This window comes from Cardiocondyla obscurior, linkage group LG06, assembly GCF_019399895.1.
Source record: "Cardiocondyla obscurior isolate alpha-2009 linkage group LG06, Cobs3.1, whole genome shotgun sequence".
NCBI classification, from domain to species: Eukaryota; Metazoa; Arthropoda; class Insecta; order Hymenoptera; family Formicidae; genus Cardiocondyla; species Cardiocondyla obscurior.
The window spans coordinates 8,342,388-8,366,513 of record NC_091869.1 but is presented as its reverse complement, the minus strand read 5'-3'; the positions used below and the strand labels follow the sequence as shown (position 1 = coordinate 8,366,513).

The window sequence follows — 24,126 nt, the reverse complement described above, 5'->3', positions numbered from 1 at the left end:
TCGAGCGTGATTGATTTTACTGTTGTTTTTACTGCTTGACTCGTAGGCCGCGTGTCGAAGCCGGGACCAGGTGCAAAAATGCGTGAATCTCGTCAATTTTCCAGCCGGCATAAAGTGCACTTTAGCGAAGAAGTTAAAGTTTCAAGTCGCGCGGACCGCTCGTATCTTTGTGGCGCTCAACACGTCACGTCCTGACGGGACGCCTGATTCCGTCGAACAACTCCGTCGTTCAGTTTATCATACAATATATCACTAATTATAAGAAAAAAAAAATTATTCCGAAATTTAATTATTAATTATTTTAATAATAAAGTCTTAATATCTGTGAAGGCATGAAATCCGGAAAAAAAAATTAATAGATAGATAAATCGTGTGCGACATTGAAAAATTCTATTTTATTCCGAGCTTTTTACGTCTTCGTAACGATGAAGATAATGGTCATTCTCGATAATCGACAAACGGTGGGTGAAATTTCTAACGAGAGGCTCGTTCGTGGCTTGCGTAGCTCGTCGGCTCGCGTCGCCGACCTACTGGCCCTTTGCGAGCCCGAAAGGGACGTGTCGCGGACCCATCGCGAAATAGAAACACGCATGACGACATATTGCATACACGGGATCGCCCGATGGCGTGCCTCGTCGGCTGGCACGCACCCGGGGGAGACAATCTATGCAGAGACTGTGTACGAGCGGCCGGCCCGAGCAAAACAACCGGCAGCGCTTTCATTGTCCTGCCAACAATGCGCGACGCCCCGATGCCCCGCAGACACCTGCCGGCTCTCATTATTGCGTGCATAATCGCGATCTTTTTGTTATCGAAAATCATCCCCCCTCGCGCTCCGCAGACCGACGTGGCCAATAATCGGGCAATTTTCGTAATTCGCCGCCGCGCTACGCCGAGCGAAAGAGTTCGAGCGGTCCCTCCTGTCATCTAGGACGACAGCTCGGGGAGAGTTCCTCTAATAAATCGTGATATATAACGAATTCGAAAAATATATATTAATAAATAAATAAAATGGGCGCTCTTAATAATTATGCGAGGGACCGAAGATCGAAGCGCGGAACGACAGTTTTGACCTCCTCTCGCGCCGACAGACGGCTTCGCGAAGTAGTGCTCGAGTGATTTGTCAGTTGCCAATAACTGATACGGCCGCGGAGCGCGCGGCGTTACGCAGGGATGGAACCGGGAGAGATAAATCGAGAACGGGAGAGGCGTCCGCGGAACAAAGTGCCCGCTGCCCGTCACCGTGGCCCAAAATCATCGAAACGCAGGCGGGTGAAACGATATCGATAGATGGGTGCTGTCAGTCAAAGGTCGAAATTGAATTTGTTTCGCCCTGTAATTGATCCATATTTGAAATGTCGTTTATTAGTAGAATGCCATAGATATGCGGGATAATTTTCTGTTTTAATACGAGGCACGAGGTATCGCCCGGTACGTTGAACAATAAATTCCCAGCTGTTTCCATATTTTTGTTCCAAAACGGGCACGTGGTGCGACGTGCGCTACTTCTCTATTCTTTTCCCTACCTTTTCGAAAACCTCACGAGAGAGAGACGCGGATTTCGCGAAACAATCCGTCGATTTCTTACCGCCGGGCTCAATCAACGTTTTCGCTTTATCTCTCGGAAAATCGCGCGCTCGCCAATCGACGTTCTCTTAAATGTTGTTTTCGAGAAAACCGATAGCGACGAAAGGAATCATACGAGGCAATTTCGGCAGCTCGGTGGGATGTCAATCAAAATGTTAAAATTGGACCTCGGGCTACTTCGCGATTGGATTCTCCCTCGCGGCCGGCTCCTGATCCCGATGCCGGCCAGAGGAAGGCTCTATCGGCGACCGAGAGGTCCGATTAAAGACCGCCTCCTGATAAAGCGACGTCGAAAAGTGGCGGATCCCGCGGGGCTTCCGCTCCAAACGCGTAATCGTAAACGTTGGAAAAATTACTTGCCGGTCGTCGTCGCGACGAATTCGAAGTCAAAAGCGGATGCGACGTGGACGTACATTGATGTTGGGAAACAGAGGAAAAAGAGAGGAAAAAAAAAAAAAGAAGCGAAAGAGAACGAAATCTAGGAAAGGCCGAACACCGGCGTCAAGGAGAACGTAAGACGAGCGGAGAGAAAGAAAAAGGGAGTGAGACAGAGAAAAAGAGAGAGAGAGAGGCTCCGTTATTAGAGAGGAGGAAAAAGCCGCGCTATTTCCGTCCTCCCGCAGCCGCCACACTTTGATTAGATAAGTCCACCACTCGTGCCGTGGAGATTGGAATTATTGCTCTCTCCGTCTCGCCATTTCTCTCTTTCTCTTTCTCGCTCCCGTGCTTATCCGTGCCCCGCGAGGCGGGGGGCGATCGCTGAAGGTGTTATATCACCATCATTCTCGTTCGTTGCAATTGAATTTTTTTTTTTTTAATTTTTCTTTTCGTGCTTTTGCGCGACGACACCGTCCTCTCTTTCGCATTCCTGAGCGCCTTAACTGCCGTCGAACTGCACGAGAGGCGATTACAGTATCCCGCGCGCGTTACTCCGCATTTAACGCGTCTAGAAGCTCTCGTTTTATCCGACGACGAGTTGTATCCCCGAGTTTCTCCGGCGTTCATTTTTATGGAAATCTTTTTTGCGGACGTAGCTTCGCGTCTGCCGTTCATCGGCGGGTCCATCGCTGCGTAACGCTCCCGTACGTTCGGGGGGGCATTATCGGTGTCCGGTACGTGAGAAGTCGTGGGATCCGCGCGGGGCTCCGGACCCCGTACACGGGCTCCTCGGCTTGTAGCATCTCCCGGCGCGGGCCGATCGTGGTAGTCGGTAGCAAGGAGTAATCTTGTAGGCATCGGTCAGAGCACTGAAGCTGACCATCTGGGCTCGCCGACAATTTCGTGCAGTTTGTGGTCGAACTTTATTTGTCGTTCGCCCTCGTGGCCGGAGGTGTTTCTCTCTCCTTCTTTATCTCCGGCTCCCCGGGCCCGTCCCCGTCCCCCGCGTCATCGCGCCTTCCTTTTCTCTCTTCTTTCCTTTCCTCCTTTCTGCCCCTTCCACTCCCGAGGAGTAACAATTTGCGCCTAGGCCCCCATTCTTCTCCGCCGCGCGAAAGCCATTGAGAGAGAAAGAGGAAATTGAGAGAAACGGGAAAGGCAAACGTGCCACTTCTGTTGCCTATCGATAATGGGCAGACCTCAGAGTTTCTCTCTGCAGGCATTAATATGCAGATGTTGACATTTGATTGTGTAATTTGTAAAAATCTTCACCGCGCGAGGGTGCGCTTAAAAATATATCTCGCGTTCCTATCTTGCCGACTAATTCCCGAAGAATTCCGACACGCAATCTTTCACGAGCTAACGTCATTTCGCCGATGCGCCGATTACTATGTAAGCGTGCCGGCTTGCGCACATGCCGCATCATGTGCATTGTCATGTGTAACAATATGTATCCGACGTATTAGGATCCGACGTAATAGGGAATCGGAATACCCGCGTTATGTATCCGCTGGCGATACTTGGCCCGAGACTCGGTCTATCCACGAGGCCCCCGGATATGCGAGGAATGCTATTGAAGTCTATCAAGGGAAGAGAGGTCGAGTTTCTTCATTACCCTGCTCTATTGGACTAATGACGTAGACGCGTGCTGGTCAATCTCCCCGATTTGGAGATTCCAGCGTGTCCGAATCGTGTCAAAGCGACGCAAAACTTCGAATGTCGTCGAAAGGATTAGAGCTTCCTGCAATGCATTTATTTTTTTTTTTTTTTTCTTGACGAACTAACGAAATTTTCTTGTTGATTCTAATGCCGATATATCGATCGTCTTTGTAATTGAGAAATTTAAATAAATCGAGATTGAATATTAAATAATTACGCGCGAAATTTCTTTTCCAGGACAGCAGCATCAGCAATTCCGCGCGCTCGGTCTGGGACAAAGACCGTTCCTCGACGCGCCGACCTCGTTCAGGTCCCACCTGCGGGAGTTAGAGTCCTTCGGGAGGAATAAGCATCACCATCATCACAGTGGCAGTCACTTACACGACCAGCAGACTGGCAACAACGTCACCACGAATTCGGTTAGCGGTGCCTGCACCAACCCCAACAACACCGACCCGACCGCATCGCCGGCTTCCAGTACACACCTCGGGGCTACCGGCGGCTCTTCCGTTCATCAGGATTGCTACAAGCGCAGTCCTCAGCACGGCGGTGAGTTTTTACACCGTTTCAATGCGATCCTGTATTTCCGAGTCGATCTAATTAGCGCGAAGTTGATATAATTTCATCCGCGCGTTGAAATTAAGCAGCGCAAATTTTTATCACGACGTAAACTATGTGAGTCCCTCCCCTCGAATTCAATTGTCGCTCGTTTCGCAATTTTAAAGCTGTTTCTTCACACAAAAAAAATTCAACATTTTTTAATTCACCGATAAAAAACGTTTATAAAAAAAATTTCTCTTTTTATCACGAGTAGGTTTTTTTTTTCGAAGATGTTGTCTTAGACGGGCTCGTTTATCTCGCTAGAAAATTACTTGCCGTTCGGCCGAGTGTTAAATGGAAACATCTTCCGGTTTATTTGCTCTTTCGAGCTCGCAATGAATACCCGCGATGCCGCTATCATCATCTCGCGCTCTCCTCGTCGCAACATGCCTCGCGAAGAACGACTCGACACGCACTCCACCCCACCCGGTTCTTTGTCGCGAAAGGGTGAAGAGGCGGGAGCCGAGGGACGGAGATCCCGGATCGGGAGGGCAGAGAGAGAGGAGATCTCTGCCGTTTCGCGAGGTAATAGTTTCATACCTCGTTCCGGCTCTGCACCCTCTAATTCAACGTAATAACGACATTCAACCTGCCATTTCCATCTCCCCTCTTCGCCGATCTCCCGATGCACCGTTGCGTCGCCGTAACACGGGGAAAAAGTCCCTTCTCCTTCTCCTCCTCCCCGCGGCGCGTCATCGCGAATGATCCCGCCGAGGTCCACCAGAATACTTTCCTGCGCGATGACTTTTCCGCTCGACAAAAAAAAAAAAAAAAAAGAAAGAAAGACGAGAAACTGTCCGCGGATTACCGCGCGATAACTTTGGATCGTTTAATCACAGTGAAAATTCGTCCTGGCTCGCGAAAAAAAAAAAAAAAGAAGCGGCCGTCTCTCGTAAGGCCCCGCTCGGATATTTCGAACTATCGGGATAATTTAGGATGCAAAAAGGCGGGAAGGTCGAGGCACTTTATTTCTGCACGGCTCGTCTCGCATCAGCGGTCTCGACCTGATCAAAGTTAAGTAGACGCGCCTCTGGCTGGCGAGACCTCTTTGAAGCTACGCTGCGGTTTCTCTTTGCCCTAATCTCCTCCTCCGCAACCTGCTCTCTTCCCGGACCCCCCTCGCCGCCTCTCTCCCTCTACGATCTCGCGTCCTCCGTCACCTTCCGGACGGTGACTTCTCGTCACCCGCGACACTTCCGTGGATCGATCGTCGTAATTAGCTCGTTTATCCGCGCAAAGCTTATCATTGCGCGACGAAAGGAGCGCGAGCGCCGACCTCGTCAGGCTGGAAATACCTTCTCAGCCGCCGAATCAGGTCGGATTAGCCAACGATGCATTTCACTTCCATTATCCCCGCATGAATGGACCCGGCGGGTGTTCCGCTCGCCGCTCATTCATTCGACACCTCGCTCTTTCCTCCCTGATGAGCGGTTCCTAGCCGCGATGCGCTCTCGTACGCGGCGCGAAATTACCAAGGCGCGCGTCGAAACGTAATCTTCTTCCTCCCGACCGGAGAGGGAGGAAGCGGAGGCTTCGTTTTGTCTTTAGCGCGATTCTTTTCGACTCGGATCTCTCCTACGGCACCACCCGACATGCCCGTGCACTCACGTACGACTCGCGCGCACGTCTGCGTAATACCAGGGATCGATCGGTCGCTCCTCGATCGATCCGGAGCTGGATCCATGTTGTTTTTGCCCTTCGCTCGCGCGATTCTTCCTTTTACCTTCTGCTCGCTTCGCTTGCGACGTTACTAAATCGAGCCTGCTCGCTCCCCCGACTCCTCGTTCCCCCCCGCGATCTCCTTTCGTCTCGCGATTGCTTTCTAAATCTCGCGTACGTGCTGGAAAGTCCGTGGAAGAAGCGAAATCATTGGGAATTCCGTCGCGGATGTGCGAGTAAAAATGCTAACGGCAACCACGTGAAACTGATAAGATTCGCGCGTTCCCCCCTCGGTGGTTTAGAAAATAAATTAGAGACAAGAAGAGCGTTATATATTTTTGCCGAGTTTTTCTCGATTAAAGCAAACAAATTTCCCTGCTTTCTACACGTGTGGTTTATCGGAGCACGAAACGCCGCCGCGTACATTGTCCTGCCTGAAGAAGCGAACGCCACCGCGTCGGAGGTCGCTCGGGCGGGAAAAAATGAGAAGCATTATTTCTGTCTCTTATAATATAACCGTGTCGGTTTCTTCCCCGCCCCGGCCGAGTCTCATTTCGAGTCATGATCGGGGTAATGAGGCCCCCGCGCGGGTACCCCGAGGAGATGAGGGCCGAGGGGGGCCGAAGAGCGAGGGCCCCGGGTGATATCAACGTGAAAGGAATGGAGAGGAGTGCCCGGGAGAAAAGGAGAAACGGGCGGGTAGGGGTGAAACCGACGGCGAGGCCGGCAACGGCCTGGTAGGGGTAAGGACGCTGATTATGGGGTGTCAAACAATCATGCTGATTGTATATTCCGCGCTGACTCCTTCCGTCTGCCCCCACGTCTACTCGCGTAGGTTGTGAGCGGACTCTCGTTTCCCGTGTCCCCTCTTCTTCGTTCTACGTCGCCGTCGTTCTTCTCCCAGCTCCTCTTTCCGCCGAGAAAACTATATGAAGAGAGAAGAGAGATCGCCCGTGTCTTCCAACAGGTTTGATCGTCGAAGAACGATGAAGCCTACGTTCCTAAATACGCGTCGTGGCGACTTGCGAAAAGGACATTATTCGTTCGACCGGGACAAACGAGGAATCGGGTTCGGTTAAAAAAAAAAAATCTCGATAAAAGAAATAGACGAGAAGTTTTACGATTTAAAAATCGATCGAATGTAAGAAGGACCAGAGCGACGAAACGAAGAGAACGAAAAATATCGATAATCCTCAACGAGAGACTCTCTTTCTCTCCTCTAAATGATCGGCGATTTCTACGCGCGGCCGGCTACCGGGACGCTCGGAGTTAAGAAGCGTGTAATTCGCGTTGTGAGCCCCGAAGAATCCAGGAGCAGCTTGTCGCGAGTTAGCAAGAAGGGAAATCATCTCTCGTATTACTCGCCGGCGAGAAAGAGACAAAGGGGCCGCGCATCTCCCGGCTCTTTACCTATTTACCAGGACGCTCGTACTTATCTAGAAAATGCCCAAAAAGGACAACGAGCGCGCGGGAGAGCGACGTTACACGAGACCCGAGGGAAAGGGCTCCTCGTGGAGAGGGCTCTGCGAGAAAAGGGCCCCGATCTCGCGGTTCCCACGTGCCTCGGCGGCTACCTTTCCGGCTGTTCCGCGGATTTTTTCCCACCTACTGATTGTCCTGCCGTGAATCTCGGTACCCGGGACTCCCTCCCCCCCGTTCCCGGCCCCCGTGCACTTTACTCGTTAGTACTTAGAATGCTGCCGACGCGACCTTAATGGAAGCCTAGTGCGCGCTTGTACGAGATTATTACGCCTCCTCGCCGCTACTTGCCGCAGCTGGCACTCTTACTTAAACGTTATTTCGATGTTCCTGAGAACGGTCTTGGCCGTGTACGCATTATACGGCGAGTCCAATTCCGATATCCCATTTTAACCGACATCCGACTGCCGTGAATTCAACGGGCGCAGTCGCAATTTTATCAAATTGTTGAAAAAAAAAAAAAAAGAAAAAACTCTCGAAGGTGTAATTTAACTCTTATTCCCGCGTCGTTGTCGTACCGTTTCTGCGCGTAAGAAGTTGCACGCAAGTTATTTGTATTTTCAAAGAGCGTAAAGCTCCTTGCGCGCGGAATAATTAAGTTAACATCACGAGCGGGAAGCTGAGGATCGCGTCCGGTTGTTCCGAAAGTTTCTGCCACCCCCGCGAGAAGCCGGCGAATAAGGGCTGCTTTTCTTAAACGGGGGAAAGGGCGGGAAGTTGCAAGGCAATTAGGAAAGTGTCACACACACTCCTATCGCGACTCACCCTCGGAGCACGGCGACCCCTATCATGCTCTATCACGAGGTTATTAACACGCGCTAAATCGTTTGCGGGATGTGAAAGGATCTGCAACGCATTAAGAAGCGGCGCGCTTAATACGTTTATTCGTCTCGTCTCAAAGTTTCCTCGAAACAATTTTACGTACCGAAATGCATTTTGTTCGCCGTACATCCAGCGGTTCCGCGGTGATTCGTCGAAAATTTTTACGAGGTAGATAGATTCGCGAGGGACGCGGGATTGACTTTTCTTTCGTGCAACTTGCCCTCCCGTAAGAAACCGAAGTTCGAACCTTGGCCAACGAGCCTTCGATGCCTACCAAAATGACAAACGCGACCGCAGAACTTAATTAAACTCGTAAATCCGTCGGCACCGTCGTGGACTGCCACGGCTCCGTAGTCGAGTCTCCTAGCATTTATTTATCTCGCAATACATCCTGCAAATGGCGTCCCCGCCAATTAGAAACGTCGCCGTGTACCTGTGCGAACCGTGCACATTTACTGACTCTCGCACGCCTGTTTTGCATTTAAAAAAAAAAAAAACCTAATGCTAATAGAACTGCGTAATGACTTGATAGTAACATTTTCTAAACGTTGCTCGACCGCACGGTTGTAAAAAAAAAAAACGTTTCTCGACTTCCCACAGTTGTATTTATCAGAGAAACCTTCGGTCAAATGCAAACGATTTTTTTTTCTTTTTTTTTTTAATTACTTACTACACTGCGTATAATTAAAAAATTTTATGCAAAATATTTGCCGAGAAATAACCGACTGCGAAATTGAAAAACGACGTTATTTCTACGTTTGGAAAGTCCGGAAAAGCTTTCTGCCGCGGATTCCGATGTACTCGCCGAGGATTCCGTACATCCTCGAATCTGCCGGGAGATCTTACCGAGCGCCTTCCGCAAAGTGGAATTTCAGAAATCCGTCTCCTCCTTCGCGGCACCCGAGTGGGACTTTATCAGCCCGCCGGTTTATCGCGTATCCTGGTGGTACAACATCCTTCGTGTCCGTCCAATCAGGCGTACACTTGGCGGACGGCTTAAGGAAACCCGTGGCGACCGCTTAGCCAGACCGCGATAATAAACGGGGCAGTCGTGACGTTCCGTTTCCACGTATTCTCGACGGTACGCGACCGGGCGAAGGACTTGGCCGCAGATAGGCGGAAGCACGGTCGGATCCTTCCTTCTCTCTTTACGCCAGAATCGTCGAAGGATCGCCGTATCTCCCGCCGTATCACCGGCGATAAAGTAAATGGGCGCGTTCGACTGGAGATAGCCTCCTAATTAGCTCCACTGGCAAAGTATGTTCGTCCCGGCGATCTTGCCCACCTGCGGCGAAAGGTCTCGCGCGATCGACGCGTGAAGGTGGTCTTTCGGTCCCGAGATATCTCAATTTTTTGTCACCCGAATGATATAAATCTTGGATGCAATACGGGGTAGAGAGAGAGGGGAAGACGTCGAATAAAATAAAATTTTATCGACTCACCAATTCGATGCGCAGCAGCGGAGTTTCGCAGCTATGACGATTCTATAATATAAAAATAAAAATATTAATATATACTAATGCATATTAATGTACGTTAATGTATATTAATGTATGTATATCTATGTATATCTATAGATAAATATACTAAAAATAATTTTCACTGTCGCTGGCAATTACGTATAAAAAGGGAAGTAATATTTACCCTGGGGTTGCTCCGCTGATGCAAGAGCCTCTCCGAAGCCTCCTCCTCCTCTCAGAGCATCGGACGTCGGGCCGGATTCTCCTTCGGCGCTCAGGACACTCGTGATACATCTGGATAATTAATATCGCGCGACACAATCATCCAGCACTCTCAGAAAAAACCGTCGAACCAGCTTCCTCTCTTGATCTGAAACAGAACGAAGATGTTAGCACGTTGACGATAAATCAGGCACGAACACGCTGCAAAAATTATATTACAACGCGTACGGAGACGCGCTCGCTGCACGGTCGACCATAATGTGCGATGCGCGTCGCAATCATGTAATCAGCACGCATACACTTACGCAGTCCGAGCCACCGATCTCTGCTCGCCCGCTACGCAGCGGTAACGCGTTATGCGTAGAATTCCGTGACCCGGCAGAAACGCTGTCGGCGGCATTAAAATTAATCGTCGATCAGCCCGCTTGAAGCTTGATCGACGTAGATTCGAGTCAATCGTTCCGCGGTTACGCGCGCGAACGCGATTCAGAGGAGTACCATAAATATATATTCGCGCGTATATGAATTTACCTCAGAGGGAAGAAAGACGATCTCACATGCTCCCCGCAAGCACAGCACGGGTAGAAGAAGCTCTATGCCCCAGGATTGCACCGTCGTCGGTCAATTTTGAATGGATCTTCCTCGCGGAGACGTCTCTAAGGTGTTGCCGGTCGGGGGTCAGCAGGGGGAAAGAAAGAATGATGGCTGTATCCGGAAAATCTGGCACACGACGCGTTGACGCGCCTGCGCATGTCGAGCTTCTTGCGTTCGGAAGCTCAATGACTTCGTCCGATTAAACTGCAATAATATTCAAGGCGTTATAAAAAAAAATTATACGCTAAATATTATAGAAAATATTAGTTAAATGTTAAAATCATACGTAAAATCATACATAAAAAATGTGTCGCGAATTCGTAATGAATATGGATTACTGGATATTCGATTGATTGAATCGATTAATTGTCACTGTCGAGTTCGGGGCAGTGATTGGTCCGCAATAGATGCCTCGGATCCGTATCTAGAAACTCGCGTTTCGCGGCTTGCGTCACAGTTCAGTTGATCTGTGTACTGTCAGTGTAGTGCGAGTTGTTTCGAGGTTAGACCCTTCACGATATAAAAATGTACCGGTGGGACTATTGAAGCGCGATAAAACGTCGCCATGCAGAATGGGCAGATTTGATTAAAACGAGCCCTTCGCCGTGATGCACCCATCGGTTTCCCACGCGATCGACGCGAGTTCCAGACGACTGGAGACAGACTATTGCTGCAGGCCGCCTTTCTTTTGCCCACGCTTTTCTGACCATCGGCTCTCTATTGCCGATTTAACTTCCGGTATTTAGTACCAAAAAATCCGTTATAAATTCACACCGAACAAGTGAGTAACAACGCTTAAATAGCATTACTTAAATTATAACCAAAAAGATTTTTTTTATTAAAATAATTTAACGATGATATTTTTTTTACATCTTTCTCAAAACTTGTATAATTAAATTTATTTCGAAATTTAATAGCAATTTAATCGCAATGTCGAAAAACATTTTTTAGATAATCATTGAAGTCTCCGCAAATAAAATGGAAAAATGCATCCAAGGCCATCGCAAGGCGATGCGGATTACGCAAGGGTGTTCGATGCCAAAAATCGCGACGTCCCTCAATCAAGAATACCGATTCGAATCGATTTGAGCTGATCGAGGAGCGATCTCGGGCAAATCGATCCGAGGTTGATTCGCCGGCTGGAATCGTAGAAAGAATCATGTCGGACGAGTGAAGCGAGAAAGTGATTCACGGCGATCGGGATCGTCGTTTCACCGAAACATTCGTGCACACGGACAAAAACCTTGAAAGTATCTCAGTAAGAACGAACCTTCTTCTATTTTACAACTAAGTTCGCCGTTCCCTCGGCTGGCGTGAGTCATTTTGAAAATGCCACTTTTCTCAATTTATGCAAGGGAACTCTTTAACGTCGTTCGCGATTCACGTCGCGCCACTTCGCCAAATCGTAAATAACGGCCCCGGTCACCGCCGGCGGGATTTGAAGTTCTACCACGTTCCCCGTAACCCGTTGCCGTTCGCGGAAGATGCTCACAAACGAATTAGCATACTCTTATTCAAGCCGCTACAGGAAACTCTCTCCCCGAGCCTAACGAGTTTGATTTCATGAATCATATTACAAGTATTAAGTTGCCCGAATAGTTGACGCCTGCGATTGAGTCATGCGATTCGAATTAGCTACTTCGTCGAGGTATAACGTTATTCCCCCGTAAATTCTACAACGTAAATTAGCCGTTTAATCTCAACGCCGGCCGAGCGGATTCCGCGCGTTCCCGCGCGGTGTTCGGCTCCCTTTCTTTTTTCCCATTTTTTTTTTTTTTCTACCGCGATTTCGCCGGAAATTCCGTGGATCCCAATGTCGTCACGTAACCCCGTCGAGTTACCTCGACCCCGATACGCAGCCCGCGGCCCGAAAGATCTTGCGAGATCGGCGGAGTAATCCGGCCAAGTGGCCGATTACGAAGTTCGGCGTTTCCGTGAGATGTACCGCCGGCGAACCGCGTGCGTCTGGAGGTGATCGGGGCACCCCGCCTGTAATTGAAAAAAACACGGTAGGGCTCCTTGTGGGAAGGGCGAACGCTAAAACGTGGTGAACGGAAGTACCGAGGCGAGGTAGACGAATTAGGATCGGGAGGAAGCCCCGTGCTCCCAGTCTTTTTTTCCCGTACGAAATTCTTGTACTCGTGGCATCGCCGGTACACCGGCTCGATCGTGTCGACGGACGGAAGAAGAGGCGAGAGTGCGAGAGGCCGAAGAATAGAATGGGCGCGTAGAGAGAAAGAGAGTGCTCCGCGCAGGGAGAACGAAAGAAGAAAAGGAACGTGAGGTAAGACAAGAGCAGGCGGAGGAGGTAGTTACGTGATCCACGCTCGAGAAGGCACGGCTGCTTCCTTTTGATCGTGCCCATTTTGCCTCGCAATGTTACAGGTCTCACCTGTCCTTATTTATTTTTTTTAATATCGGCAATGCGCGTCGGCGAATTTCACCCAGACGTCCGTCCGTATTTTTCTGCTTGGCTATTTAATAGATATTTATAAATGAAATAGAACGGGAACTGCAATGACTTTGCGAGGAAAAAAAAAGAGAAAAAAAAAAATAAAAGAAAGAAAACGCGATTTTTGTTGTTTCGTATAGGCTGCCGTGTGGTCTGAAACGTGAAAACGGACTCGTACGTGCGTGAAAAAAAGTGGTTGCGGCCAAAGAAGCAGCCGGGCATTGTCGCAACAGAATTCAGGCCCGATAAACAATAACGGAATCGCGGACCGATCGCCAACGACCCGTCCGAATCGCGGCGCGCACTCGAGTGGCAAGAATACCTCGGAACCCTCTCCGGCCACATCTTTTTTCTCGCGGGATTAATTGATAGCCAATCGACGATACGATTCGAGCGTGATCAATTGATTAATGATCCTTCAGCTTTCGCGCCGGCTCCGGCAAAGTAATTCGCGGCGGAAACGCGGGATTATCGGAGGAAAACGGTATTTTCACGTGCCTCTCGAGCGCAAAGCAAATCCGTACGATAGCTGCGCACGCTGATTAACATTATTTAATTACTACAATTAATAGCGCTGCCAATTACGCTGTGCAGCGTTTAACGTTTCGCTTACGTAAATTGTTGGTCAAAATTGAAACGATTTGCTGCCGTGAAGACGTAATTATGATACACCGGGGCGTGCACCACGTCTACCTGAAAATTCCGGAAATGGGAAAGAAAACTCACTAATCCCGGGGAAGGGCTGGAGGCCACCTACGCGAGTCGCGTCGGCCCGGGTCCCTAATGAAAGGGCTACCGTGACCCTGCCACCATCCCCCGGCGCGAGGGATTCGAGTATACCGATTTAAACGGATCCGGACGCGGCCGGGGCTGTAAGATTGTAGTGCCTCCGGGTCGGGCAAGAAGTCATTCCTGGAAGTAGCAGTGTCATCGGATGAAAGGTCTTTCCGATTTATCTGAGCTCTTCTATCTCGGCCGCTTTCTTGCCGGTCACCTTTCGACGCGCTCTAGATTCGTTTGACAGTCGCGATCACGGAACGGAAAAAGAAATCGCGATATACCTTCTCGCCTCACTTGAGAAGCGACGTATCCCTGATTCGTTTAAACATTTCGAAACGAGATAAATGACCGAAAATTTCATGTAAAACAGTTTTCTATAACGTAGAAGAAGCAAGAGTATATATAACGTTCCGCGATGTTTTCTAACTCGAGTCAAAAAAAAAAGAAAAAAAAAAAGAAAAAGAAAGAAAACGCGTGTGCGACGGACGATTCATCCCGGTGTCTCGAGGAGAAAGAATGATCTCAAAATTACGTGAAGAAAGGACCGCTGAATGCGAGTACATGTGCATACACGGGGCGCACTGTTACCTCAATTATCCTTTCCGTCGCTTTTCAAAGACACAATAAGTAACCGGCCTTTCAGAACCGAAGAGGCGTAATTGAAAGTCGCTTCCTTTCAGCGCCCACTTTCGAGGCGGTCCCGCGAAAACGTTTAGCGTGCAGAATTGCGAACGAACTCCGGAAAGCCGCGTCGGCAAAATCTCGCGGCGGCGATTTGCCCGGCGGTTTTCCCCGCGAAAAATTCAGCCCTCGACGCTCACTCGTTATTTATTAAAAATTTATCGCGAGCTATTATAACAGTTTATCGTGAAAATTATTCAAAGGTATGATAAACAGTAAATATGCGGTATAAATATTAACAAAAGCGTGCAATAATGCTCTTTATCGTCGAACAATTCAGGATACGATCGCGGGATTATTTTAACACGTTTTATTTCCGGCTTTAATCGTGCCCTTTTGTCGATCGAATCTTTATGCAATCCCGATAAGCAGTTATTATTACAACACGCTGTGGTCTAAGGCCCCGGCATTTCCGGACGCATCGTCGGACGCGCACCATTCACGTCTCGCTCTTCATTCATCGTGAAAATTGCGCGGGAACGTGCGAGAGGCGGAGAGGGACGTGCGAGAGGGATCATGTCGAGAGGGCCACGAGAGCACCTGAAGATGATTCCTGGCCGCTAGAAGGAGGAAGGGTCTCGGGCGATGGAAAGAGGTAGATCCGTCAATTAGCTCCTTTTTCTCGGCACCTAAGCCCGCGGCCCTATTGTCCGCGGACAAATTACCGCGCGATGCGTGCGTGCGAAACGGCGAAGTTCTGCGGCCGACGCGTTACGCTAAACAGATTTCCTCCTCTTACAAATTCGGAGGCCGGGGAGGCGCGTTGAATGGCGCGTTCTGGAGCGTGAGATAAAGGAATGCGCGCGGACGGAATGAATGGCCGATGGTGAATGGACTTGGAGCCCAGGGGGGAGAAAGATGAGGTAGACGCGCGAGAGAACGCAAACCAACCGAACGAAAATTGCCGATGGTCATTGAAGTCGAGCGCGGCAGTGGCATTGTCGATCTCGGTTCCCCCGGCGAGTTCTCGGGTTACCCGACTCCCACGGGAGATCCACCGATCTCGAGGAACGCAATCGAATTATTCCAAGGCCGAGAAAAAAGAGATCCACCGATACTTTTCGCGCCTACCCATATTTTTTTTTTTTTTCCCACGAACACGCGTCGATTCGCTCGTCGAGATGCAATCTGCGTTAATTTTGCGCGCATCCTTTTCAACCCGTGAGAGAGAGACTTGCGGGCTTCGGAGACGAAACGGTCGGGCGTGAGGTTTGATTAGTTTCGATTTTTGAAATATTTTATCTCTCGAACGGGACAAGATCTCGTCGTCTTCGGGAGGAAACATTATCCCCGAGGCAGGATACTCGGGTACAAGAAGAAATCGTCGGCGGTAAGCGATACGCGCGAGTTTCCTGAGCGCGTAAGACTTCTCTTTTCGCTGGCCGGTTCGTAGGCCGACGAATCGACGGTGTATCGATCGTGAACGGTGCTCTCGTTATCAAGACAACGCCAGCGATATCGACTTACATCACACGGCCGAGCGGGTATCTATCTCGGTGGGAACCGAAGCCCCACGGGTTTCTTGAGCTCTTCTCTCAACGGCTGCGATCTCTCGGGTTCGCCCGAGACTCTGGATCCGCGTCGGGATCGGCGAGGTGGAACCGACTCTCGCAGAAGGCACATCGAACTCGCGACGTCGCGTCTCCTCTTTCCTCTCGCCTCTTTTTTTTCTCTCTCTCTTTTTCTTTTCCTCTCTTATCCTCCCGTCTTGAACTTCAAGGAAGTTTTACTTACAAGAAAGCTATATCTAGCCGACGAGGAAAAAAAAAAATAATACCGAACGCGTTTTCCCGATAAATTTATTTTCCCGTATTTCCCAGTTTTGAGTCGTGCAATTACGCGGCGCGCGGTAATTCCGGCTAACTCGCGAAAAACACGTTGACTCGAGAGAAGGTCGACTATCAGCTCGTGATATTACGCTAACAACGAAACGGAATCGAGGTGGTCACGGTCGCCCAGGCTCGAATCACCGGGCGATCTCGAGTCGGTAGCGAAGAAGACGAGGTCAATCGGACCACCGGATGGTCCACAGGGCAAGGGGGATCGAAACGCGAGGGGGGAAGAGAACGGGGGCGGCGGATGGATGGGAGGGAAACCGAGAAACGGTGAAATGACGGCGGTCGATGGACGGTTCGTTAAGTAGATGGCTGGTCGGAGGACTAAGCACCAAAACCACCTCGCTGTGGTTTCACACCCGCGGAACGAAAGAGGGGCCGGGAAGGGCGAGGGAAAGAAGGAGGAAGATGCAGGTGGTGGTAAGCAGCTCGCAGCTCCTTCGGGTCCAGGTCTCGTGTGCTCTCCCGATGAGGCTGCGATTGTCTTAATGCCGGTGATCTTCTGAGAATCGATTCGCGACAACGACGAGCGTGACAACGGTCAGTTGTGGGATCGGCGCGTGACGTTAAATTATTAAAAGTGCTACGGGAAACCCACCCCGCTATTGCGATTTTGGATTTTACGCGCGAAGAAACGGGTTTCCCTGGCCGCCGCGAAGCTTCAATAACGTAAATGACGCGACCGATTTACATTTAATTATTTGTCACTCGGATATACTATAGAATAAATAATTTAACCCGCAATTAATTTTATCGTAATACGCAATATTGTTTCATTAGCATGATCAGCGATCATTATCTATTGGTAACGAAGTCAAGCGGCTGGAGAATACTATTACCGTGCTTTTCCAATTCAAACTTGCGTCAGAGACCTTTCGCAGTATCAAGACATATAATATAAATAACGAAACTCATTTAAAAAATTGGCAAAGCGCGTTTCGCGCTGAATTGCGCTAACCGGAACGACAAATTTGGAAGTGTCCCCCTGAAAAATTGGAGACGTATGGTCATCGTGCTAATAAAGCATTGTTAAGCAGAAAAGAAGAAAGGAGAAGGTGAGCAAAAAAAAAAAAGAAAACGGCCCTCCGTTCTGAATGGAATAGAACGTGATCTTTCTTTTCTCACTCGTCCGCTCATAGAGAATCATTCGGAAGAAACGGACTATTATCCAACAGATGGTCCCGCCGACACCGATCCCGGGGCGAGCGTTGTGTCAGCGCCTTTGTTTTGTTACCGTTGTTCCGGTAATTGCGGCAAATGCACGGCCATTTTCGGTAATCATCCCCCTGCCGGGGCCCGCTCGTCCCCCGCGCGGCGGTCCTCTTTGAGAATTCCGAAACGACCTCGACCTTCCGCTTAGTAGGCGTAACGACAGTTTCGAGAGTCTATCGGCGCCCCGACCTCGACCTCGGCCCCGTGATAAAACTCAGGGCAACTCGGTCGACACGACAAATCACCCACCTGTGTGTGGCTAGCGCAGGTAAACCCTGCGTTCCTCAGGATAACATTCTATCTCCGGTTAAAAAGTAGAGTGCCAATCCGGGAAAAGGCGACGGGGGAATTCCAATTTACCTGACTTGACCGAGAGGCAGCCTACGCGACTGATAACGATCGCTTCTAATTAATTATTGCTAAACGGAGAAACGGTGGAAAAGTTAAGTTCCCGCAACTTCCGAGAACAGTATTTCGCGGATATTTCCCGTGCAAGCGGAGGTATTCCCCACGTGGCTCGCACGCAAAAGAGGTAATTCCAACGAGTCTCGCGTTAATTTTCCACGAAGCTGGGAAGAAACCGTTTAGCAGCGTGAGATATAATTATCGCCGGGGAACGTTGCTATTAGCGGAGGTTATATTAAAAGTTGCGCGATGGAAACCTTTTGTCATGATAATAGGTGCTCTTGACGATAGAAAGAGATTCAGATAAACTTGCGATTTTTTAAAATTCAGTATACGTCAAGTGGCATTTACATTTAATCGATAAATCTTTTAGAATGTATAAAAATAAATAATACGTATTGTTATTGTGAAAGATAGAATACTAAAAGAATATATAAAATACAAAGCGTACATAAACTAAACATGAAGTTGAATTTTATATAACATTGAGTAGAAAAAAAATAAAGTTTGAAATACTTTTGTAAAAATATTTGTGGAATATTTCATGATTTTACCGGTTTCTAAAAAAAAAAAAAAAAAAAAAATTCAAACTTTTATACGCAATACGTTTCGTTGCCTCATACATGGGACAATGACACCGAAAAGCTTCTCCGAATCATATGATTCACTGCATTATCACTTTTTTTTCCCTTTTCGTCTTTTTCTACATTAAGAATGACTTCGTTACTAATTAGGACGCATGATTCTTCAAAAATCCCGGTATTTACGATGATGTGTTTTTAGTATCGGATATGAGAAAAATAATATTACTAACACTTTCGACGTAAAGCTGTGAAGAACCGTTATTTGACATTTTTCTTGGAAGCTAGCTTATTTAGCAAAGTGAAAGTACGAGCATCACATTATAAAACTCGATAAAATAATTTTTCCAGTGAAATAAAGTAACAATGTCGCACTTAAATCACGCAACGAGAAAATTACTTATGCAGTAAAAAAAAAAAAAAAAAAAAAAAAAATGAGAGACAGAAAGAGAATAGCGCAATGTGCGAGTTGCAAATCAGTCGATCGTATATTTACAATGTTATCGGCGCGATTGTTACGTAATCGTTGCTTTACTTAATAACGCCGATCTCGCGACTCGTCCGTATCGCGCGAGCCTTACTTTTACATACGTGGGCAAACGTTCACTTCCAGCGTTTGAGTTTCCGTCGCGCCTACTTCGATTCGTGACTCACGTCAATTAATCTGCTTATGTTACTCACTCGAAACTCCGTTACCGACTCATACGATTTGCTGCGCATTTTAAGAAGAGCGTTTTACGGTTCTCCGGACTCGGTTCTTCGGCTGCCGACAATTTTACGCAAGTTTTATTTTTATTTTATTTTAAATAAGAAGGTGTAGTAGAAATACGAGGGTAAACTATGTTAACTGTTTAAAAGATATAAATTCTGTTATATAAAATAGATATTATTCGTATTGAAAATTAATCGAATAGCTTTTTTTGAAATTAATTTTAAATTAATTTATATTTAATTTTTTAATTTAATATGTTAGTTTATAATTTATTTAAAAAGAAATTATTCTTTTTTTATTGCAGATACGGGTATAGGTTCTACCGAATGGACTTATCCATCCACAGCACCGTCTTATCCGGCTCCTCCGGTCAGCAGCAGTGGTTCCTACTCTCCTCTACCTGGCGGTGCGTTTTCATATCCGGGGGAATCGCTGTCACATCACCCAACGACGGAGCCGGTGCCATTGCCAACCGGTACGCTTAACTAATGCAGAAGGCAATCGAAAAACTTGAATTGATTTACGCTATTGATCCGACGATGCGATTTGCTGACACATTGCTAATTAGAAGCACCTACGACGGTTCATTAACATTCTGACGCATAACTCGTTCCGGGAAAAAGTTTCGTAACGCATTGAAAAATGTTTCACTCGTATCTATTTCAGAAGCTGCATTGTAATCGGCGTTTTATATATAGAAGCTCGAAAAAAAAACAACCGACGTTACTTTTTAGCGACGACTCGCTAAAACGGAAATTATTTTTGGAATTAGTAATAATCAAAATTGTCCTGTGTGCTTTCAGTGCTTCCCTCGGATGCTCAGCAGGATACCTACACGCCGAACTGCGTTTCTATGTACCCGGGACACGGCACCTCGCCGACCACGTCCTTGCCGCTGGTGCCGACCAGGCCAAGCGACCCCGACATCTTCGCCAGCGGCGGCACGGGCAGCGCAGGTAGTCCGGGCTACCATTACAGTTCCTGGACACCCGGTCCGGCGACCCCAGTGCCGGTGGCATCCCACAATTACAACCCGAATTACCAAGGCTACTACAATAATCCGAGTCAAAACTACATCACAGGCCCGACGCCAATGGTCCTCTACCCTCAGCTCTACAGCACCGTCAACCAGAATCAGATCCACCTACATTTGCACGGTGATTTGAGCGAGGAACAGGTCACCATCGCCGGCGGCAATCTCACCATCAGCAGCATCCGAGAGATCGGCGTGCTCGGTGAAGAGAGCGAGCAAAGGAACGACGTGTGGAGGCCGTATTAGAAAAAAAAAAAAAAAAGAGGGAATCCTCACGATTGCCGGCGTATCGCGTGCAAGTTGGAGAGCGCGAGTAGCTTCTAATTAGTGCTCTAATTAGTGTAACCTGTGACAAAGACGAGTGCATCGGGTACCGGAGGCGAGAGACGATTTATGTGCGAACAGCAGTGTTTCTTTGGATCATCCGCAATTATCGAGTCGATGAGAACTCGATCGGTGAGTGATATCCAGTGCTTCGCAGCAAACGCGTACGTGAAAGTAAAAGTTGACTCGTTTAACGTTTACCGGCCGTTTCACGAACGCTGGCGCGAGATGAAACAGACTTTGCTGAAAAGACAACTTCCTCAATTTATGAAAAGATCAACCAGTAATTGGGAGATTTCACTAAATAAAACTATGACAGTGAGACTGATCAGTGAATGAAGAGTCGTCGCTGTGTGCACGGGAACGGAGCCTTTCTGTAATTCACGTTAAAGAAGAATTTCTTTAAAAAAAAAAAAGAGATTCCCAAAAAATTAACGATAATCCGCGAGATTTAAACGAAAATTTAAATTAATCGACGACTGTGGAATCGTTATGTGCGCACAAGACCGAGCCTTCATTTTTAATCGACTATCTCGCAAAATGAAACTACAAGTCAAATCGTGAAAATATCACTCTAAAATATCGTTTTCTTCAATGGAGAAGTTAGTCAAGCCCTGTAACGTTGTAAATATACACATATTTTCAGAAATGAAATAAATTTACGCGATTGGTTTTTAAATCCCTTCGTTTCACGCGGAGACGTCTCGATGCAACGTGACTAAATGTTCGAAATTATTTCTTACGCATCTGGAATATTGGCAGAAGGCTTTCGAGCTTGCTCACGAGACTTCAGATTAATTTTAATCGCGAGTGGATAATTTAAAGTCTTTGCACATCGTGGTGACGGGAAACCCTGCGCTCGCACGGGAAAGGCCTGCAGCCGCTGTCTCTTTTGTCATGGGGGAACAGATAACCCTTTTTACGAGCGCAGCAAGCTCTATTTAATATTTAAAGCACGTTGGAAATGACGAACGGATGGATAGTTGCGGTCTGCCTGGTCGCGACATCGTCGGCTCGCCGTTCTTGCCTCCCTTTATTAGCGAGTCACCCTACGCCGTTTCGTGTCGGTTAAATCTTTAAATTCGCCTCGCCTAAATTACCCCGTGGTATATTTTACGCAGTTTATTTGCCGATAAAAATCGTAGATCTCAGTTAAATTGCTTAATCACATTAAATCACGTCGTTAACCATAATTTGGAAAAATTCTTTTTCATTTTTTATTTTTTTTTTTAATCATTAAATGTGAAAAATTAACTGAATTAATTTTAATTTTTTAAGTCAACTTTATAATTTTCTTTAAATTTATTAAACTTGCGCACGAGACGTAAATCTTAAATCAGAAATCCGTTAGGAGGTAAGATGCACCTCCGATTTTAATAGGAAATAATGAGAAATAACAGAAGATTGTCTAAACACACGCTGGAATGAAATGACTATGTGGCTAAGAACTTAATAAGCATCTTGCTGATGATTTTTGTCGTTTGACAGTGTATACACGACGACGAAGCAATCTTTATAAGTAACTGGAATCAAAGTATAATAAGAGACTGGAAGCACTAAATGTCTACTTCCCAGTTACAAGTAATTCCCCACATTATTCGATTTCATAAATAATTACGAAACTACTGGAAGTACTAAAAACATCCCCGAAAGTAAAAATAAAAATCCGACTCTCCCGTTAAAATCAATTAAAATCATAAGTGACTGCGGGAAGCAGATCCTTGCAAATGCTTCGTTGTTTCCTCGTAAAAGAGTTAATTGTCGTCGGAGAGAACACGTAATTTTTTTTTTCTTTTTCCTAGTGACAAATAAAGCGAGGAAAAATACGTCGGTTAAATAATCGCCGCGAAAAGTCGAGTGAAAAATCTTTCTTACCTCGGTGACTTCGTTCTAGGCGCTTCGAAGGGGTCTCCTCACTCGTCTTCTTCTACTTTCTTCGCTGATGTTTACTGCCTCGACGCGTCCTGCGAATGGGACGTTGCGAATAAAATTACGGAATAAGCCGAGGCGGCTGTCGCTCGTAAGCTTCTCTCTTTACGAGGATGACTCGACTTGCAGTCGACCGCAGACGAGAGTCGCCCGCCCTTTTCTGCGTCCGTTAAAGCGGCTTGAAATGCATTTCGTCTCGCAGAAAACGGTCGACATCTTCGGCACCAGCCGAGCATCCAGCCGGTGAGAATAAATCGCGCGGTACTTCGCGATCTCTGATCAAAACGTTCCTTAAATCATTTATATAAACGCCGTTCGAAGATCACACAGCTTCGAGGGAACCGAAACCGTTAAATATAACACTTCGAAGCAAGGCACACAACAATCTAAATGCCAATTGGACATTAGAATTTATTTAACGTTCGTACATCTTAGTGGAGATGCACGATTCACATTTCCGTATTTCAATATTTCGTGGACGCGTTTCAGCCGCATTCAGATCCGTAGCGAAAGAACCTCGCTACATCTCGCGCCACCGAATGCATTTCGGGGGAGATAACGGGAGATACATAGGCACATTTTATTATCAATTATTAACCCTTTCCATTTAAACCATCTGACGTTCAACAACATTTACAACATTGATGGAGTACACCATACGTAGAGAAACATCGGGAATAGTATCTGATATATACATCAACGTTCAATTATAGTCTCTACACCGATTGCGAAACGAGGAAAATAAATTAAATCGGTAAGTACCATTGACTTACGGAACGTGTAATATAAAATACCATTAAGTCGCTATTATCTTAATTATTAAAATCACGCCAACAATGTTATATACAATAAAATAGAAAACTCATTGCGAGGAACGTAAGTATATATATAATATATATAATTTCTTCAAGATTTTTTTTTGCTCCTCTTTTCTACAAAAATAGGGACAGTCGCTATCTTCGCCGGCAAAGCAATTCGCGTAGGAAATGATAACGTACTTCGTTTCTAAAAATCATTCCGATAAGAGAATGGACGAGCGTCGGTGAATCCACGCGACACGCTTCGTTCGTCGCTCGTGTTTTCAGGCTTTACGTTGGAAGCAAAAATCCGATACACCCGGCGTTGCGACCGGACCGCAAACTACAGTTAAGCGCAAAGAGCATAAAATGAGAATCGAGAGATGTGCGCGCGGAATGGATCGTAAATAAAATCCTTGTCTCTGACGTGTCGACGCGTCGGTAGACGCGGAAAAAATAGAGACCCGCGCTCAAACGAAAAGTTCATATTTCTTCGGGTTTAATTTCCTCGCGCCAATATTTAATAACAGAAGACAAAATGTATCAAGAGCCACCTTCCTCTTCCCTTTTCCACCATCTCTCTTCCCTTTTCAACTCTGCGCGTCTATCACAGTGACAATAAAAACTTTGAAAAATAAATCAAGCGTATATAAACGACTTTTCTTCGCTTTTCAAAGTCTTACGACTAAATTTGCGATCACGCTCATGTCTAGAACCGATCGCTATTAGTTATTTGTTAATCCATATAGTACGGCGATACGATGAAATAGAGCTGAAAGACGTTGTTTCAGACTGTGATCTATGGCGTGCCTGGTTAATATTCGCACTCCGCGCACAAAAACCGGAAGCAGCGGCGCCAGCCGTTCGTCCTGCAAAAAGATCCATTATTCGTATAAAAATAATTTAGATTTATAACAATTATTCA

General features: G+C 47.2%; 2 protein-coding genes across 3 annotated transcripts in view; one reads left to right on the top strand and one right to left on the bottom strand.

Moving 5' to 3' along the window:
• The window catches only part of LOC139103655 (protein lozenge), a 28,189-nt gene extending 6,213 nt beyond the window's left edge, over positions 1-21,976 (top strand). Inside the window, exons 4-6 of the mRNA XM_070658550.1 lie at positions 3,862-4,173; positions 19,423-19,593; positions 19,922-21,976. Coding sequence (XP_070514651.1) covers positions 3,862-4,173; positions 19,423-19,593; positions 19,922-20,397 — 959 coding nt within the window. The 3' untranslated portion in view covers positions 20,398-21,976. The remainder of the gene's footprint in view (positions 1-3,861; positions 4,174-19,422; positions 19,594-19,921) is intronic.
• Positions 21,977-22,970: 994 nt separating this feature from the next.
• LOC139103633 (brefeldin A-inhibited guanine nucleotide-exchange protein 3) overlaps positions 22,971-24,126 on the bottom strand; it is a 32,521-nt gene continuing 31,365 nt past the window's right edge. For both annotated transcript variants that reach the window (XM_070658483.1, XM_070658482.1), the window contains exon 23: positions 22,971-24,070. In XM_070658483.1, coding sequence (XP_070514584.1) covers positions 23,927-24,070 — 144 coding nt within the window. In that variant the 3' untranslated portion in view covers positions 22,971-23,926. The remainder of the gene's footprint in view (positions 24,071-24,126) is intronic.